The 19,226-nt window shown below is 45.7% G+C and overlaps 1 protein-coding gene across 13 annotated transcripts in view; it reads right to left on the minus strand.

The window, feature by feature from the left end:
• Positions 1–19,226, minus strand: part of DEPDC5 (DEP domain containing 5, GATOR1 subcomplex subunit) — a 122,333-nt gene that overhangs the window by 27,375 nt on the left and 75,732 nt on the right. For 8 of the 13 annotated variants that reach the window (XR_014139732.1, XR_014139733.1, XM_081801751.1 and 5 more), the window contains 6 exons: positions 17,466–17,583; positions 16,817–16,984; positions 15,636–15,855; positions 14,464–14,597; positions 8,506–8,614; positions 5,371–5,436 (listed from right to left, as the gene is read on the minus strand). Coding sequence is in view for 9 of the 13 variants with exons in the window: in XM_081801751.1 (XP_081657877.1) it covers positions 5,371–5,436; positions 8,506–8,614; positions 14,464–14,597; positions 15,636–15,855; positions 16,817–16,984; positions 17,466–17,583 (815 nt within the window). In the remaining 4 variants the exon portion in view is untranslated. Of the gene's footprint in view, positions 1–5,370; positions 5,437–8,505; positions 8,615–14,463; positions 14,598–15,635; positions 15,856–16,816; positions 16,985–17,465; positions 17,584–19,226 lie in introns of those variants that run through there. The other 5 variants (XM_081801752.1, XM_081801749.1, XM_081801748.1 and 2 more) reach the window with 2 other exon arrangements.

Below are 19,226 nucleotides of genomic sequence, written 5' to 3' on the forward strand. Positions count from 1 at the left end.
GAAAGTTCTATTGGACAACACTGCTCTAGAGCAAAGGTGGCAAACAAAAATATGTATAGGGACCGTAGATCTATATTGGCACAGCTGGCTATTAAAAAAAGGAAAAGAAAAGGAAAGGCCACGGGCTGCTCCAAGGCCCTATGACTGTTGCCGGGAAGGAAGCCAGGCCCCATGTCTAGCTTATTTTATAATACAAGACAGAAACCTGGTTTCTGTATGAAACCTCCTGATTTTTAAATATTTCCAACCACTTCAAAAATTAAAAATGCACAGCAAGGCTGAACATGTTTTCAGGAGCTGGGAATGAAATGAATGTCCTGCAGGTAAAACTGTGCTCCTGGCGAAAGTCTTGCACATAGATTTCTGATAAGAACCTGACTGACGGTGGAGGGTTTAGAAGAGGGCAACAGTTGATTAATATGACCCTAAGGTCCTCCGGGGGTGGGGGGAACTGAGCCCCCAGGGACATGAGCTTTTTGTTCACTCATGTCTCCAAAGAGAGAAAACAGATCAAAGGGTAAAAAGTCCACTTTCGGTCACTGACTCTGACTTCCCAGGGCTCCCACGAGCATGCAGAAAACTGCGGCCCTAACAGCCGTGGCTTCAAAGTGCACTCTGCAAAAGCCTGGGGGCCTGCGGTACATTGCTGGGGCCATCACAGGGCGCCCCTGCTGGGGGCTGGGACCCTTCTCCAATCTCCCACATACTTAAGCCAGAATGTTCTGTTTGTTGGGTGATAGTTCAGGGTTTGGTGTAATTTATCCACCAGGAAAAAAAAGGGTTCCACTTTTTTTGTTCTTGTTCCATTGTTTAAATAAACATTTTTTGTGTCTATCTCCGCCATCAGTATGTCTAAGACAGCACTTACTGAGCCACTCCTAAATGCCAGGCTAGGTGCTGAAGAATCAACAGGGCAACACAGACATGGCAGCCGCCCTATGGGTGCTTACAGGCTTACGGTCTCATGAAGTTGGGCACTAATCAAATCCCAGTCATACAAACACAGAGGTAGAACTGGGAGAAGAGCGGAAAGGAGGCGCACCGGAGCTATGTGAATCTAAGATGTAGGATTTGACTAGATGGCTAGGAGTTAACCAGGCACAGAGGGAAGGAATACTGTGTGCCAAGGCACTGTGGCAGGAAACCTGGTGCCTAGAGCAGTGTGGAGAAAGGCTCCTGTCACTAGAGTCCAAGAGTGAGGAAGAGGATGACAGAAGATGAGGCTGGAAAGGGAGGGAGGGCCTTGATCATGCAGGCCTTTCCAGGCCATCATAAGGATTTTGGCCTTTATCCTAAAGGAAAGAAAGGATAGACTGAATGTGTACCCCCAAAATTCAGATGTTGAAGCCCTAATCCGTAAGTGATTATATTTGGGGGTGGGGCCTTTGGGAACTGATTAGGTTTAGATGGGGCCATGGGGGTAAAGCCATGATGGGATTAATCATAAGAGGAGAGACCAGAGCTCGCTCTGTCTGCCACCTGAGGACATAGGAGAAGGTAGCCCTCTGCAAGCCAGAAGAGGGCCCTCACCAGGAAGTGAATGTATCAGCACCTTGATCTTGGACTTTTCAGCCTCCAGAACCATAAGAAGCCAATGCGCTGCTTAAGCCCCTAGTCTGTGGTGTTCTGTTACAGCAGTCCAAGCTAATACACTGTGGAAAGGTAAACCCTGGATGCAGGCTGGGAAACAGACTGCCGAGGGCCAGGATGGAAGCAAGGAGACCATGCTGGAGGCTCCTTCAGAACCAGGGTGAGAAATGGTCATAGGGACTGGGGGTGGGGCGGTGGTGATGGAAGTGAAAGAGAGAAGCAGGTGAGTTCTTGCTGGACTGAGCCCCTGAGACCCACGCCTGCTTGTGAGAGTAACTGGCTGGGGGTCAGGGAATGGGGGGAGGAAAGAGAACCTAACATCAGCTCAGGCCTCAGGTGGCAGGAGCCTGTTCCGCTTGACTGTGATATTCCTTCAGGCTCCAAAACTGCAGACTAAAGATATCAGGCTGACTTCTGAGGAAAATCTCATTACCAAGGGCTTCTCATGCCCTCCAAATTCTTGTGTCAAGTTTGTGATGATAAAAATCGATTTCCAGAGAGCAGGGCACAGAGAGAACTGTGTTGTTCTGTTCCAGTTATCGGACAGAGTGACGTGTTCATTATCATTAGAATGATGAACTGGTGGCACAAGGAACCTATTTTCCAAGACTGGTGCACGGCCCTGTTCCCTGGAACCCTCTGCGCACAGCTGTCTGTTTTAATTTTACAGGCACTTCCTACCGTGAGCAGTGTCAGAGTCTAGGTGATGCCCTCCTCCCCCTTGGCCACAAGGAACCCCTTCTGAGCAGAGAGCTATTGTGAAGGACAAAAATCACAGGCAACACCCTGGCGACTCAGTCAGAGCTGCAGGACTTACTTTTATGAGGTCCAACAGGGTCACGCCAGAATTTCAGAGATAAAAGGCCTAGGAGAGGTCACCCAGGCCCAGCACATTTTTACACACGCACACACTCAGGGAAAATAGCTGACTGGCCCAATCAAGCTGGTTCACTACCTGGTACCCCCAGCCCCTGTCTTCCCTCCCCTCTCCCACACATAGATACATGTATGGGGAATTTACTACGTGCCAGGGTCTGAGCTAACCACACAGATGCTTCATCTCAGTTCCCTCTCACAGCAATCCTACAAAGAAAACACAATTAGTCCCATTCTGCAGATGAGAAACCTGAGGTTCAGGGAGGTTAGTATAGCTAGTATAGCTGCCAAAGGCTCACAACCAGTCTGACGCCAGAGCCTCCACACTGACAGTCTTTTTTTTTTTTTTTTAAATCTACTTACTTGACAGAGAAAGAGAGAGTGGCAGGCAGAGGGAGAGGGAGAAGCAGGCTCCCTGCCGAGCAGAGAGCCCAACGTGGGGCTCGATCCCAGGACCCCAGGATCATGACCCGAGCCAAAGGCAGATGCCCAACCAACTGAGCCACCCAGGTGCCCCTACTGACAGTCTTTTAACATGTAGCACCATTCTCTTAAGGAGCTCATGACCCACTCTTCGTACTTCCTGGTCTGGGAATTAGGATGGAGAGCAGGGGCTGCAGGAATGGGGGAGTAGGCTCTAATAAGCAGCTGTCTGAAATGGACACAGAAACCTGGCACCGAGGAATCCTATCCTAATCCCAGCCAGTATCTGGCCACCACATTCCATGCAACATGCAATATTGTTTCTGCCTCAGGCATTATTAGAAGTGTGTTACCTAGTTTCCAAATACGTGGGGCTTTTCTAGTTATCTAGTTGTCCTTGACCTGTTACTTAACTGCTTGGTGCACAGAAAAATGCTTTATAGGATTTCATTCCCTTGAAGTCTGTTGAGAAATGAATATTCTTTCTAATCCTCAAAACTACACTACAAAGAAGATATTTTTATTTCCTTCAAATGAGGAAACTGAGGTTCAGGAGGTTAATTCACATGCCTAAAGCAGCTCCCTGGTACAGTGCTGAAGACGAAACCTGAAGGGAGCCCTCTGACTTCAGTGCCCCTCTCCATGCACCGTGTTAGAAAACAAACACAGCAAATTCCATGTTACGTATATTTTAACACAACAATAATAAATAAAACAAACAAAAACAAATCAAGCACAATTTCATTTGTATCAGTATAGAGGATCCCTCACTATATATGAGCAGAGACAATTTTTTGATTTATGTGTAAGCTTAACAACACACTTGGTCGGTCATATAAACTTTATTCACGTGCCTCTCCCAACAGCTCATTTTTATATGTGATTTCCAACTGTGGGAACTTGTCATTTTTGTTCCATCTGGAATTCCGCCATGTGAAGCTGTGGGGACTGCTACATTATTACGGGACTTATAAAACAATTCTCTTCTGGCTCTGCTGATTTTTCGTATGTTAAATTCTAACCCAAGTCCAAAACTTTTCACCAGAGTCTCTTGTTAGAAAGTAAAAGGTTAATAACTCCACCCTGAGTTTGATTTACACCAAAAATGCAGCGTGCCTCCCACACTCAGAGATCAGAGATTCTTGATTAGAACTCAGATCCCAATTGGGATTTGGCCAGGGTCACACAGCTCACTGGGAAAAGGCAAGCACAGACCTCTGAAGACCTGCACAGACAGGCACAGCACCATCCGACCTCTTAAGAAAGGGAAGACTCCAATGCTCACTACCCCCTTTCCCTCCAGGCACAGTGTGCTAAATGGTGCAGGGGCTCAGCCACTCACGACTTGTGTGCCTTTGACCAGATAATGTATTAAACCTCAGTTTCTTTATCTGGAAAATGGCGTGATAACATCTACACCTCATAGACTGTTGCGAAGACTGTGTGTGCAAAGCCCTTTGCAAAGTAGCCAACAGAGTAAGGACTCAATGTTGGCTTTCTGACTTTCACCAAATAGGGATCCCTTAACCTTTGCCCTTGAACCTCCCAAGTCCTGTCCTCCTTAGTCCACCTGTTCCTCCATAAACCCTCTCAACTCTTTCAAATCTCTGTAACTAAGTCAATTTCATATACTTAGGGGCCTCAATAAAGGGCAGAGAGTCCAGTTTCTCTTCCCCTAGGACCTATCAGAACAGTAATTACTAAAGCCAATTACAGAGCAGGGGTCACAAGTCAAGCCTGTTGGTCCTGGATTTAAATCCCAGCTCTATCCCGTACTGTGTAAAGCACAACTTCTTTGTCCTCCAATTTCTCCATGTATCAACTTAGGATAAATTAACTCACAGGCCATGTAGTGAGGATGAAATGAGAGAATACTACGTGTTTGGCACAGAGCAACTGAAGACTGTTTAGTCTTGGAAGGCCTATGGAGGTCTGGTCTAAACCCTTTATTTGACAAATGAGTTAAGGGAAGTCCAGAGGCGAGGCGAGCTGCCCAGGTTCATCCACCACTAGCCTATGACGAAGCGTATGCCTATTAATAAATGTTTGTTGTTTCTCCACCACTTCCTGTCACACTGCTATGAATTTATCAGGTTGTACTTGGAGGAAAAAAGTTAAGTGTTCAGTTCTTAAGAAAGCATATTTTACGTTGCTTATATTATATGGACAAAACATCTAAAAGGGAAGATGCTGCTGATGTGGCAGAGACTCAGTGGCAACCACGCGGAACAGACAGGCAGACTTGGGACACACGAGCGTCAATGCTGATGTGCTTGTCTGCTCTCCTGCATTAACCATTTGCATCCCCCTTTGCCGCTGCCGACCCCGCGGAAGGGACTGCACACCTCTGAGACCGAATTCAATTTCAGCTGCCCTTCAAACTCAGTTTCAGCCCACTTCCATGTGTTCAGAGCCGAGCAGAAGGCCTCTGCTGATGGGACAGGCATGCCCGGGCTGCAGAGCCCTCGGAGTTTGACTGACCTGTGGGTAGAAGGCGGACGACGCTGTGCGCGGGCTGCGGACAAACTCCATAAAGAAGGCCCCATCCTGAAGTCAGAGGAGGAGGAAGCAGCAGCAGCAGCGAATGCGAGGGAGTGAAGGGGTGAGTGTGGACCCGTGGTGAGCCGTCGGGGGTGGGGTGGGGGGGGTGGCGAAAGAAAAAAATAAAAATAAAAACAAGGAGGGAAAGAGAGAAACAAGGGCACGTGAGGGGAATGGAGGGGAAACAGAGAGAGAGAGAGAGATCCACCCAGAAGGACCATATCCAAATGCAAAGCATTAGCGGGAACTCACACCTTCCTGGGCAGAATGTCCCATCTGTGTGGGAGCAAGCACAGGGATAGAAGGTGCGTCCAAGCTCCCTCAGGTCTCATCAGAGCCTGGCTTGGATGTCGCACCCTCCCACATAGCTCTGAACTTTCTTCAGACCTATGTCAAGGGAGAGGAAAAGGCCACAGAGCTGCTTGGTGGGGATGGTGGGGGAAAGCCTTCAGGGGTTGCTTCCTGGCCTCCCACCTGGCTGGGTGACCAGCAGCCCTCTTGGAGACATACAGAGGTTTGAGGTTTTCAGTTAATAAACATGGCAGCCAGATGGGAGAAGAGGATTCAACAGCAGGAAAAGTTGGGATCCAGAAGCAGCAATACCTTCTCCTCCACTGGTTTGTGTAACAAAATAACCAAGGAGTTGAGACATATATAGTGTCAGAAACATATGCATTCATAGGGTGGGGGTGGGGAGGTGGGAGAGTTCTGAAGCGGCCTTCTCCTCCTAACCCTAGTCTTGTGGGGTCCAGGCTGCCCTGTATTTGAAACAAAAATGACATAGAGGACTTTCTCGAAGACCCCTCCTTTCATCTTTCTTAAAGTCAAGAAGTGTCCTCTTGTCCCTTCCAAATATTTTTACTTTTTAGTTAAATTTTATCACTGAAATTTGGAAATGGCACTTGATAAGTCTGAAGGTCCGCTTTCTTACAACTTTTCTTCAATTCTCAAAGTAGAATCACTGAACTATGCAGGGGTCCATTTTATCAATACTGCTGCCATTTCCCATCAACCACTTTGAACTCAACTAACAAACCATGGACACGCGTGGCTATGGAGATGCAATTTCAGGGACCACTCTCCGCACCCTAACACAAGATGCTAACTGGAAACACTGTTGGCATTTCTGAGTGTGTCACCTAGAGGCCTTCCCTTTGACCACCTCAAAACATCTTCGCTTCCCTTTGACCATCTGGGGATCTACATCTGCCACAAATGATAACCATCCAGGTGGATTTTAGCATTCAGTTGGAAAATGAGAAGAATGTTCTAAACGGCCATCTAATATTTGGCCATTGGTGCATTTTAACCTTAATGCTTGTGGTTCTATAAGTTCCCTACTTCTCAGGCCTGTCCCAGACACTGGTTCTCATCCTCAAAGATGGCAGTAAGTATGGGTAACAGCTAGTGGGCAGCACGCAGGGTGCCTATGCATTCTCATCTGTGTCCCTTCCTGCTACAACATACAGAAGCAGAGGGGCTAATGCTGCTGAGATTTATGTACATGTGAAAAGATTCTTTCTTGCCGGACAGATCATTCTTTATGTAGAGACTATCCTTGGGACTATACCTAAAGTCACTTCCTAGAGCTGGGTGAGCAAACTACAGCCTGCAGGCTACTGGTGTATTATAGTCTGTGAGCTAAGGGTGGGTTTTAAAATTTTAAATGGATATAGAAGTACCTAACATTTAAAAAAAAAAAAAAGTGCCTACATATAGCCTTGATCTTGCCTCTTGGCTCACAAAGCCTAAAATGTTTATTTAGATTTGCCAACCTCTGGTCTACAGAATACATAAGCTGCTTATAATCTCAGTTGATACACCTTCTCGGATTTTATTTATTTATTTATTTTTTTAAGATTTTTATTTATTTGACAGCTAGAGACACACAGCGAGAGAGGGAACACAAGCAGGGGGAGTGGGAGAGGGAGAAGCAGGCTTCCCACCAAGCGGGGGCCCGACACGGGGCTCGATCCCAGGACCCTGGGATCATGACCTGAGCGGAAGGCAGACACTTAACAACTGAGCCACCCAGGCGTCCCTCTTTCTCGGATTTTAATCCCTCCATCCTTGTGGGATAAATTTATCCCAAAGAAATAATAAGAGAGGTGGTCAAATAATTATGTGCACGGATGTAGTTTGCAGTATTATTTATAATTGTGATACCATGCAGAATAACTGTAAAAACTTAAGGAATAATTACCAAAACTTCTTTTTAAAAATCAAAAATCATCTACATTTTTAACAAAAAATATAAATGAAGGTCTATCCATATGATGAAATATTATGTATTTTTTAAAAATCATGCTTTTGAAAAATACTTAACGACTAGAAAATTTTCAAGGTAAGGAAGTGAAATAAACAAATCCATAGATAGATCTACAAGCATACAAGTTGGCCACAGTTTTGAAAAATAAAATACATCTATTGAATCTCCTTCATCTTCTAGTGATAGAGACCAGGTAAGAGAATGCACAGTCAGCTCACCGTGACGCCCATACCAGAATGATCTCACATTCTGAATTTCCCTGAATGAGTAGACAGAGCCAAGTTTATTGGTTTTAAAGGATACAAAAAGCCTGACCTATGGAGTTTTGGGCCCCTTAACTGTACTTGCTATTCCATACAGAGGCCCAAGGCCCCACGTTTTGATCTTTTCCCCCAGGAGATGCTTCCATTTGACTATATTTCTCAGGAGTTTAAGCAGACTGATAGGAATTTCTTTATCAAAGAGTGAGCTCTCCTAGGAGCTGCCCCACCAGCTTTCTACCTCCTGTCTGGGAGAGCCAAAGATGTGGCTGAAGGAAAACCAGATGGCCAATTTCACAGCTCAAGCCAGATCTTGGGACTTGACCAATATAGTTGAGCTCGACTATGTTGTATCTGCATTTATCTAGCAGTTAACTTCCTTACAACTGCGAGCAGAAACTGCTTCCACAGAAATCATAATGCTTAAGAGGGTTCAGGGTAGAATTCATCCAAATCCTCAGCACATTCATCCCTGGATTCGAACGACCCTCCACATCAGGTCCCTGAGAGCACGAGGCAGCTCCGTGCTGGAGTGGTCCCCTTTACCTTTCGTGGGCTGTCCACGTAGGTGGGAGTCATGGCAACACTGCTGCTCTCAGCCGGCTGGGAGGAGCTCTTGGCACCAAGCACAGCTGCCTGCTGTTCTCCTAGACACCTGAAAGATGAAAAACATGTCTGTAGCTTGCTGAAAGGCCCCTGGTAAAGGGCCCATGTCAGCCAAGATGAAATGAAGGCAGTTCTGTTGTCGCCTCTGAAACACACACTTCTGCTCTGTTTCTCCTTCAGGCCCGACAAATACCCTTAATTGCATTCATTGTCCTGAACAATCAGCCTTCCTCCAAGGTAAAGAAGAAAAGAGCCCAGTTTATTTATTTACTTATTTTTAAAAAGATTTTATTTATTTATTTGACAGAGAGAGACACAGCGAGAGAAGGAACACAAGCAGGGGGAGTGGGAGAGGGAGAAGCAGGCTTCCCGCCAAGCAGGGCTCGATCCCAGGACCCTGGGATCATGATCTGAGCCGAAGGCAGATGCTTAACGACCGAGCCACACAGGCGCCCCGAAAGAGCCCAATTTAAAAAGCACTATGGCGGTACCTATTACTTTGAAAAGTGACGTGACATGGTGTGAGTGACTCCATCCATGAACACCATTTTTTTAATCTGCTGGGAAGACTTGTTCTCAGTTTTTCTTATATATACCAGCAGAAGCATATTCTGAAAATTAGGGTTGCATTAACATGTGGCATAAACTATATGGGGAAATGTGTTGATTCCCCATACATTTTGAAGGCTTATATGCTAATTTTTCAAATGCAAGCCCTTATATCCCTGCCTCCCCCCCAACCACACAAATCTAGCAGGCACTGTCTCATAACCCAAGACAACTATGGTTTCTTAGGACATCTTATCCCACCTCAGTTCTGATGCACATAAAAGCGTACTTCCATGTTTATTTTCCTTTTATCTGTACTAAAAATAACTATGGGCTATCGTAACTTAAATGCTCCCCCAAATTAGACTGCTTCAACACATCACTGAATTTTTATTTCGTAGATTCCAGAAGTCTCACATTATATATAGTCTTAAGTCTTCATTCTTATTGCAACATATACTTCGTGTGGTGGACACTGTGAGGCACCGCCCAGATCCCTCTGCTGTGGCCTTGCTGCCACAGTATCTGGGCACATTGTCCAGCTGCCTCAGCTGTCGGCCCCTTCAGGGACAGCCCCAACTGCAGAGCTCTTGCTGCCCCCCCCACCCCCACCCCCCGCAGCGGCCCACAGACAATGAATGATCAACGAGGGGGTGTACAGGTCTGGCCATGTTGGTCTAACTGGGCTCATCCCTGAAGGCTCTTCTAGCTCCAGGGCTTGAGTGAGGTGGCCCAAGGCTGTCCCTGGCCCTGCGCTGCACCTGGACTTCTCCCTCTGTCCACTTCCTCCTCCCTCCCGCACATCCTGAGCCCACGGACTTGCCTTAATAAACATCCTGCATGTTAAACTCCATCTCAGTCTGCCTCCCCAAGAACCCAGTCTGTGAGACTGCCCTACTCTTACATTCTGACATGTTTGTTACAGATTGTCAAGCAATCTCATACCAGAGATTAAAAATCAGTTTCCATGGTAACCTGTTATACTCTTTTTTCCCCCCTACTTTTTATTATGGAAAAATTTCAAACACAAACACAAGTAAAAAGGCTAAGATAATGAGTCCCTACAAACCCAGCCCCCCAAATTATATACTTAGAGCCAATCATGTTTCATCTATACCCCTTATCTACACACCCCAATTATTTTGAAGCAAAACTCATACATATCATTTCATCCATAAGAACTTCAGTATGCACTGTATCCCTAAAAGAACTTTTGAAAAAACATAACCACAATTCCAACACACTTGAACATTTTTTAATTTTCTAATATCAAATATTTCACCAATTGTCTCCCCAAAATCATTTGTACAGTTTGTTCAAAACAGGTTTCAACTAAGGTCCCTACGCTGCAATAAGTTATGTCTCTTAATTCTCTTTTAAGCCATAAATTCCTCTTCATTTCTCTTTATCTTTACAATTTATTTGTCGAAGAAAGTAGCTCATTTGTCCTGTAAATTCACAGTCTGGATGTGCTGATTTTCTCCCTTTACTGTTTATCATGTTCCTCTGTGCCTTGTTTACTTACTTCCTGAGAACTAGAAGTTCTATCTAATGGCTTGAGCAGTTCAGGTTCAATTTTGGGCAAGAACTCTTAAGTGGTGTTGTGTATTTCTATCTGGAGGCCTATAATGTCTGGCCCTCTCTCTCTGGTGATATTAGTGGCCACTGGTGAACTCTGTTAGATCCACAAGTTTGTTAAAGATCACACATGGTAATAGTCTATCATTCCTTCTGAAGCTATGAGCTGCAATACTGAACAAAGACAAACCTCCCTACACCAATTACTTGTTTACTCTGAGGTATAATTCATAGAGGAAAAGCGGAACAAATGCTCAATTCTTTCCCATGTCCCTACACCACACTGTCTCTCTCTATCACATTGAAGTGTGTTTTCCTCTGAGCCTCATCCACAAATGCACACTGTAACATTCTCTCGTACTTCCCCAAGGCTGCGGGGACAGGAAGCCCTGGTTACCCCTCCCGTGTCCCCTCAGATGCACATGACAATCCCCATTTACTGAGTTGCCTTCCTTGTGGGGACCTGTGGACTAAGATTCAGGGATTCAGAGGCGAGTAAAACCCTGTCCTTGCCCTTGGAGGCTCCCTGTCTAATGGCTCAGAAGGGAACCTGCCCGAAAACAAGCAGTTATACTATACATATGTATATGTGAAAACATACACGGAGGCACACTGCCTTCTGCCGGGACGGAGTTGCCGGCCAAGCCTCCACGGAAGCAGTGACAAAAGCCTTTTGGTGGTCTCTGTCCTGACTTGGCTGTCATCAGGTTATCCTCATCTATTAGGAGCAGCTGAGCCAGAACCAGCTGCCCAGACTGGTCCCAGCCATGCAGACAATGAGCAGAAGGCTGAGACTTCTGGGGCCTCTCTCTATCTTCCACAAGAGCCTGACAAAACGTACATGACTTCAGATACAGACTATAAGAGAAATGGAAGAAACAGACACAGTTTATGGTAAGATGGCAGGACTACAGATGAAATTTTATAAATTCTTTTCCATATCGCTATAGCATTGTTTTTCATAATAAATAAAACTGGATCTGCTTGGTGCTGCAAAAGCAAAAGAAAAGCACACAAATAAAAAACACTGTGAGCAAACATTATATAAAGGTCTGGCTCCCTCTGCTCTACCTCCTGCATTGAGAAAACATAGCAAGTCACCCAAGAGCAGTCATCTGGGGAGAGAATAAATCTCGGGTCTCTCTGTCCTGCCTCCTGCTGTGAGGTTAGCTGAGAATCTTTCCCTACACATGGGGGGACACTACCACCCCAACTACCCTTCCTCTTCCAGTCTGAGCAGAAAGAGGCTCCTTGGAGCATATTAAACGATGACTCACTGACAAATTATAAATAAGATCTCCCCCACCCCCAGCTTCACACCGCTCCCAGCAACATATGTTCCTTGTTCTTTTTTCCAGCGGGAAAGATCTGTGATTAGTTACAGGGAGAACCTGCCAGGCTGAGTTCTGGGCTCTTCCCTTGGTCAGACAAAGTAAACAGACCCAGTTCCCTCAGTAATGAGCCCAACATTTGCCCACACCCCCCCAGTGTCCCTTCCTTTCCATTCTTTATCACCCTCTCTCCAGCCTCTGTGGCCTCTTGCCTGACTAGTAGGAGCCTGCCAAAGGGTCTCTGCCTCTTGGGGCCCACCTCCCAGGCCTTCCTATACATGGGGCTCATCTCAGAAAACACTTCTACCAAAGACACTGACTGGATATTTCATGATATTAAGGAATGACTATAACCTTTTAGACAAATTACAGTATTAGGGTACTTCTTTTTTTTTTTTTAAAGGGGTACTTCTCTTTCAGTGACACATACTGAAATATTATAGATGAAGAAATATGATGTCTGAAATTTAATAAAGAATAAAAAGGGAAGGTGAGAGCAATGCATATGTTGCAATAAATGAAATAAGATTGGCCATGAGTTGATAATCATCGAAGCCACGTGACAGGTAAACAGGGATTTATCATACTAGCCTAGTTTATCTGTTTGAAATTTTCCATTAAAATTTAAATTTTCCATTAAAATAAAAAAACTTGCAAAGGATCCCTCTTGCTATGAGAATGTGTAAGGACAGCTTGGCATCCAACTTCCCACCTGTCGGTCCAATTGCATCTCCACGATGACTCAAGCTCACTCAATGTGACTTCTGGAAAGCGTAATGTGCACAGGTTCCTGCTGGGCACCACACAGCCCAGACAGACAAGCTCTAGCCTCCCCCAACATCTGTACAGGGACCCTCAGCACCCCTTCCTCTATCATTCCATGACTACTTACTGTGCACATCCTATGTGCCAGGCACAACCCACAGCCTCTACTCTCAGAGCACAGGCAAGCCAGGGGGACTGTGAGCAAACCTTGGAGAATTCTGGAAAGGGCTCTGATGGATGTCGGCCCAGGATGCTGGGAAGCACAGAATCTGAGTTGGCTGGGAGGACGAAGGGGCAGGGAAGACTCCCAGAGTGGGTGCCACCTGCACACAGAGGTACTTTCTCCTCTTGCCCAAGTCCCGCCCCTGCTCCCCCCCACCCCCCGCACCTCTGTATAGATGCTTCCTTTCCTGCAAGGCCAACTCAAATCCCCCCTCCTGGGATGCTGTCACTGCCCTCCCAGGCAAGATGTGGCCCTACCAGTGTCCTGGGAAATGCAGCACTTAATGTTTCGGAAGGGACCACACAAATGCCTAGAGAAGCTGGCCAGGTCACACGCCTGAGGGAATAAGGCAAGTCCAAGACTAGAGGGTGTGCTGGTTCTCCGGTAAACCAGAGGGCACGTGCCCATTCTAAAGGACCAGCCTTCCCATGGCTGGGTATGCATGTGGACCCAGTACTATAACTGAGGCTCTTCTATTTCTCAAAAGGCTGGATTTTATCTATTATCTGTAATACAGTGTTGTGCTATATTATCTGTAATATATTGTTGTTGTTTTAAAGATTTTATTTATTTGAGAGAGAAAATGAGAGAGAGAGAGAGCACATGAGAGGGGGAGGGTCAGAGGGAGAAGCAGACTCCCCGTCGACAGGGAGCCCGATGTGGGACTCGATCCTGGGACTCCAGGATCATGACCTGAGCCGAAGGCTGTCGCTTAACCAACTGAGCCACCCAGGCGCCCTGTAATATATTGTTTTATATATAATATAATCGTGTATTATGTTGTATATACTATATAATTTCATATAAAATCCAAATTTGTATTTGAAATCTTCAAACTAAAAAAACATGGCTCAGATATTTTAAAAATATTTTGTGCCTTTAGGGCAGTGAAACTACTCTTTAATGGTAGCTACATGTCATTACAAATTTGTCTGAAACCCACAGAATATACACCACCAAGAGTGACCTGTAAGGTAAACTGTGGACATTGGGTGATGATGATGTGTCAGTGCAGCTTCATCAATTATAACAAATGGCCCACTCTGCTGGGGGTGTTGACAATGGAGGAATCTATGCAGGTGTGGGAGACAGGGAGTATATGAGAAAGCTCTTCCTTCCATTCAAGTTTGCTTTGAACCTACAACTGCTCTAAAAAATAAAATCTATTAAAAAAAACAAATAAACAAAGAAACCTCACTTTGTGGGCCAAAGCAAATGTATTTGTAGTTCAAATTAAGCCCCAGACTGCAAGTTTATAATTTCTGGCATATTTCATGTTATTTGACACTTACCAGGTATTAACCCAGTTCTCTGCTCATGTATGCATCTTTTTCTTAATTTCAGGCTCCGTGCAGATAGAAATCATATTTCACCCCCACTCACAAGGTGGGGTACTGAAAACCTGTGGAGCCTGTGTGGTGGGGACGAGTCTCTCCCCAAGCAGGAACTTACTTCTGACTGGCCTCCATCTCCAACAGGGCAGACAGAGCTGAGGTTCCCTTCTTCCCAACCGGGGGGCCGGTCGACTCAAGGGAGTGTGTGGCAATGGGCCCGGTCATCTGTAAGCCTTTCATGGTGGTCCCTTTCTAAAGCAGAGAAGAGAAAACAAGGCCATCAGCCCAAGTGGGCTCCCTCAGTGGATGCCACTCACAGCTCAGAGCATGCCTGCTGCATCTGTTGTGTGTCAGGCTCTCTGGGAATCCAATTCACAGAGGCAGCAACACAGGCCCTTGTTACTTGGTAAATGCTGAAAACTGCTTTTTGCTTGAGCTGAAGGCTCGAATGCCTGTTGACTCAAAACAAACTGCCTCTTTGAGGTGGATTCCACAGATCATTTCACCCTTGTCCTGGATCTAGAAAGTAAATAATGTTTTATCTAAGTCATGGAAGAAGAAACTGAGTTCCAGAGAAGTTAAGTGACTTATCCCGAATCCCATTGGAGCTGGAGGTCAAGCTTTAATCATCTGGTTTCAAGACCAAAGCTCTTTCCACCATGCACGGTCTTTTGGAAATGTTTCTTTCTTTCTTTTCCTTCCTTCCTTCCTTTCTTTTTTTTTGAAATGTTTCTAATCATAAGCAATGCTGTGGACAAAGCGTAGCTCGTATGCAGGGAAGAACACTGAACTTGGGGTTAAAAACACAGTTGGTGATGCAACACTACTCACACTAAAAAGGAATGCACTACTGAGACGAGCGACAACTTGGATGAATCCCAGAGGCATTGTGCTGAGTGAAAGAAGGCAGCTTCTCAAAAGATTACATTATACGATTCCGTGCATATGACTTTTGGAAAAGACAACAGTAAAGTGACAGAGAACAGACCAGTGGCTGCCAGGGGTTAGAGGTGGGAGCAAAGTGTGACTATAAAGGGTAGCATGAGGGGTTTTTTGGGAAGTGACAGAACTACTCGGTATCCTGATTATAGTTGTAGTGGTTACATGAATCTATACATCCGTTAAAATTTATAGAACTGTATACACACACCCAGAATTCCAGATCTGCCCTTAGTTGGCTGGGTGTCCTCAGACATATCCCAACCCCATGAGTAAATAAACCGGCCAGAGAGAGGCCCCCGAGACAGGAAGAGACCAAGCACAGTCCCCAAGGGGCCCAAGGAGCCCGACCCGCATCATGCGATCCGAGCGATGTCGCCTGCGGATCCGGTTCAAACCCTCCACAAAGCGGATAAAGCCATCCAAGAGCTGCCACTCATCCTCGTCTGCCCGGGGCCTGTCCCCATAGATGTCGCAGTGGGCTTCCCCTTCTGTGATGCGCTTAGTGGCAGTGACACAGGCTGGCAGCAGCAGGAAACGGGTCCTCCAGAACTTCAGAGACTCAATTAAGCTGTGAAGGGCCAAAGGAAGGACAGAGGGTGGTGGAGAACAAAAGCAGGTCATGAAAGCACTCACGGGGCACCTGCGTGGCTCAGTCGGTTGAGTGTCTGACTCTTGGTTTCGGCTCAGGTCATGATCTCAGGGTCAGGAGATCAAGCCCCTCATCGAGCTCTGCATTCAGTGGGGAGTCTGCTTCTCTCCCTTTCCCTCTGCCCCTCCCCCCTGCTCTCCCTCTCTGTCTCTCTAAAAGAAGTACATCTTATGTATGGTGATTAACATAACAATACAAAAATTTTAAAATTTTTTTAATAGGAAAAAAAATAAATAAAAGAAGTACATCTTTAAAAAAAAAAAGCACTCCCAGTAAAGGTCCCATTTCAAGCCTGTCTTTGCAGTTGGTATGTGAGGGGCCATCTCCCCTTGAGAGAGTGTTCGTCTGATGCTACATCTCATGGATTCATTTGAAACACAAGCTCTAGAGGAAGAGCACAAAGGGTACTTTTAATTTACATCCCAGAGATGTCAGGATGGTTGGTTCTGTGCACCCAGACCCAATGGGGTTGTGGTTTTTTATCATCACAATCATAAATGACACACAGAAATTAAAAATCAAAAATCAGCACCACAGGTAGTCAGGAAAAGGTTCAGAACATGATCTACACTGACATTCCATCAAAGAGCACTTCATCACTGAAGTTTCTGTCGTTGTTGTTTCGTGGTAAAACGTGCATAACAAAATGTACTACTTTAACAATCCTTCAGTATACGATTCTATGCCATTAAGTACATCCACATTGTTGTGCAACCAACACCACCACCCTTGTCACTGAGTTTTTTAACTAATGCAGATGTGCTTTTGTTCTTGTTTTCTAAAACAAACATCATTTTGTAATCAGAAAAAAAGGACAGATGTGTTAAAAGTTGGGCACACCCAAGGTAGCTGGATGGAAAGCCAAAGTATGTTCTCTGACCTGAAGTCCTCAGAGCCGGCCGAACAGATATACTGATCTAAGTAATTCCACTTGTACTCCTCCAGCCGCTCATGGGAGAATTCCACCCAACAAGACACAAACTCCGAGTCTGAGTGGGAAGGGCAGAGGCTGTAGGTGTAGTGGATCTGGGCAGACTCATAAGGGTACCTGAAAAACAAAGGGCATGCCCAGAAGTCCAAAAGAGAATCACTCCCTCCACCCAACCCCTTTCTTCTGGACCTTTCCATCTCAATACAGTTAGCAACATCCTTGGCATTCAATCCTAAAGTGCGGTAACAAACTCATCCCAAGGGACTGGTAATGGAAATTTCTCAGTTCTTAAACTCTGTCATTCTTTTATCCTCCCATTCTTTATTTCTTATTGGCTTGCTAAGAATCAGGCTAAACATTATAAGCTGAGTCAAGTCCCTTTTAGAAGCAGGTGAGCTACAACGGTAAAATAACCCTAGAAAACAAACAAGTAATTCCAAGAAAAGGAAAACCAACCACTCAACCTACCTTGGTTTTAATTATGTGTCACATAACTAATTCCATATTCACTAGGTGCACAGTATGTGTTATAAAGAGAAGTTCAGAGTGGACACAATTCAGGACAGTAGCTGAAAACCTGAAATTTCCAAGGACTCACTTGGGAAGGTAACGTGTCACTGTGATCATCTTATCCTTCAGCGTCACTTTGTGGAACGTTCTGCCCATACTCAGCCAGTACTGGTCCTCCTCCTCAGGGCGGTTTCGGGACACAAGGCCTAATGGGGGGGGGAAAATCATATCCTCTATCTGGCTGAGGAACATTCTTTTAACAGGCAATAGCTTCTCTTCCATATACAGTCAGAAAAGGAGAAACAAAAGAAGCAACTCTTTCTCTTGAGGGACGGTTTCATGGAAAAGACTTATTTTTGGTTAAAAATAAAAAAGTCCTAAAGTTGGCAGAATTTTCTGTCACTAAACCAGCCAACAGCAGATTAGAGCCCAGAAGTGCAGACAGCATCCAGAAGACGCACTCAAAGAATGAACAGCTTGATTCCTTGGCCTCTGAGAAGGAAAGTTCTAGATTAGATGTTAATAGGCCAAGAGTCAACTCCAGGACTGAAATGGAACTCTGCTCCGCTCAAGCACAAGCTGCCGCCCCAGCAGTGGAGGTCCTCACCCCATGGTGGCAGCCGACCTGGCGTCAGCTTCCATGACTCCCACACCACAATAACCCTGCATCAGTCTTAAAGGACTACTGTCCTTTCTTCTCCAAACATTTGCTCGGGTTGCTTTTTCTGCCTTCTCTTCCTGAGCCACCACCAAGATCCTATGGGTCATTTAAAGTCACCGTCAAAGGCCACTTCCTCTAGAAAGCTAACAGATCCCATCAGCTGTCTGAATTGTACCCTGGATGTGGCTCCACATGTGCGTGTCTCACAGCCGGACAAACTGGAAGTTCCAGGAGTCCGGGGACCCAATCTTGTTTGTCTTTAAATTTTCCATAGCATCTAACAAAGTGCCGTGCCCACAGCAGGTATTTGAAAAATATTAGTTGAACTGAGTTGTGCAACAGAAAGAGGGAAATTATGAGGAATCGAGAAGAATACAAGCTTTCAAGAGAGTGACACTATGCCTCGATGGACAAGAGAACCAAGACAAGATTCCCATGATCTCGAGATAAAACAGTCCCCTCGTGTGGTTCTGAGAAACAGTCACACAGCGTAGGCAGCATGGGAGTTGTCAGGATGAGAGAGGGTGGCAGAGGTTGAAAGGACCTTCATCGGGAATGTGGAAACTTCCTAGGTGATAGCAGCGAGGGACAGGCTGCCTATAAGAGGCCAGGCTTTGACTCAGAGGACCCTGGGTTAAACCCCAGCACTTTCATTTGCCAGCGGTGTGACCTTGGGTACCAAATCTCCAAGTCTCACTTTCCATAACTAGAAAGTGGGCTTGCGTCTGACTTCAGCTCAGGTCATTATCTCAGGGTCCTGGACCAAGCCCTGCGTCAAGCAGGGTGTCTGCTTGTCCCTCTGCCCCTCCCCCCACTTGTGTGCTCTCTCACTCTCTCTCTCTCAAATAAATAAAATCTTTAATAAAAAAAGAAAAGGAAGGAAGGAGGGAGGGAGGGAGGGAAGGAAGGAAGGAAGGAAGGAAGGAAGGAAGGAAGGAAGGAAGGAAGGAAGGAAGAGGGCTTGCCCCCCATCCTGCATTCCTTCTTTCTTGCAACCACCCCCTGCTGGCTATCAGGAAGACAAGGTCATGGGATAATGTTCATGAGCACCTAGCATAGTACCAACCCCACTCTAAATTACTTCCTGTTTTTATCCTGCACAGCACTCTTTACAATCTGTAATCAAATAAATACTTGTGGTTTAATAGTTCAACGACTATCTCACCCAGTAGACAATAAACTTGGAGG

Source organism: Leptonychotes weddellii, chromosome 13 (assembly GCF_054177405.1).
Source record: "Leptonychotes weddellii isolate Sample4059 chromosome 13, ASM5417740v2, whole genome shotgun sequence".
NCBI classification, from domain to species: Eukaryota; Metazoa; Chordata; class Mammalia; order Carnivora; family Phocidae; genus Leptonychotes; species Leptonychotes weddellii.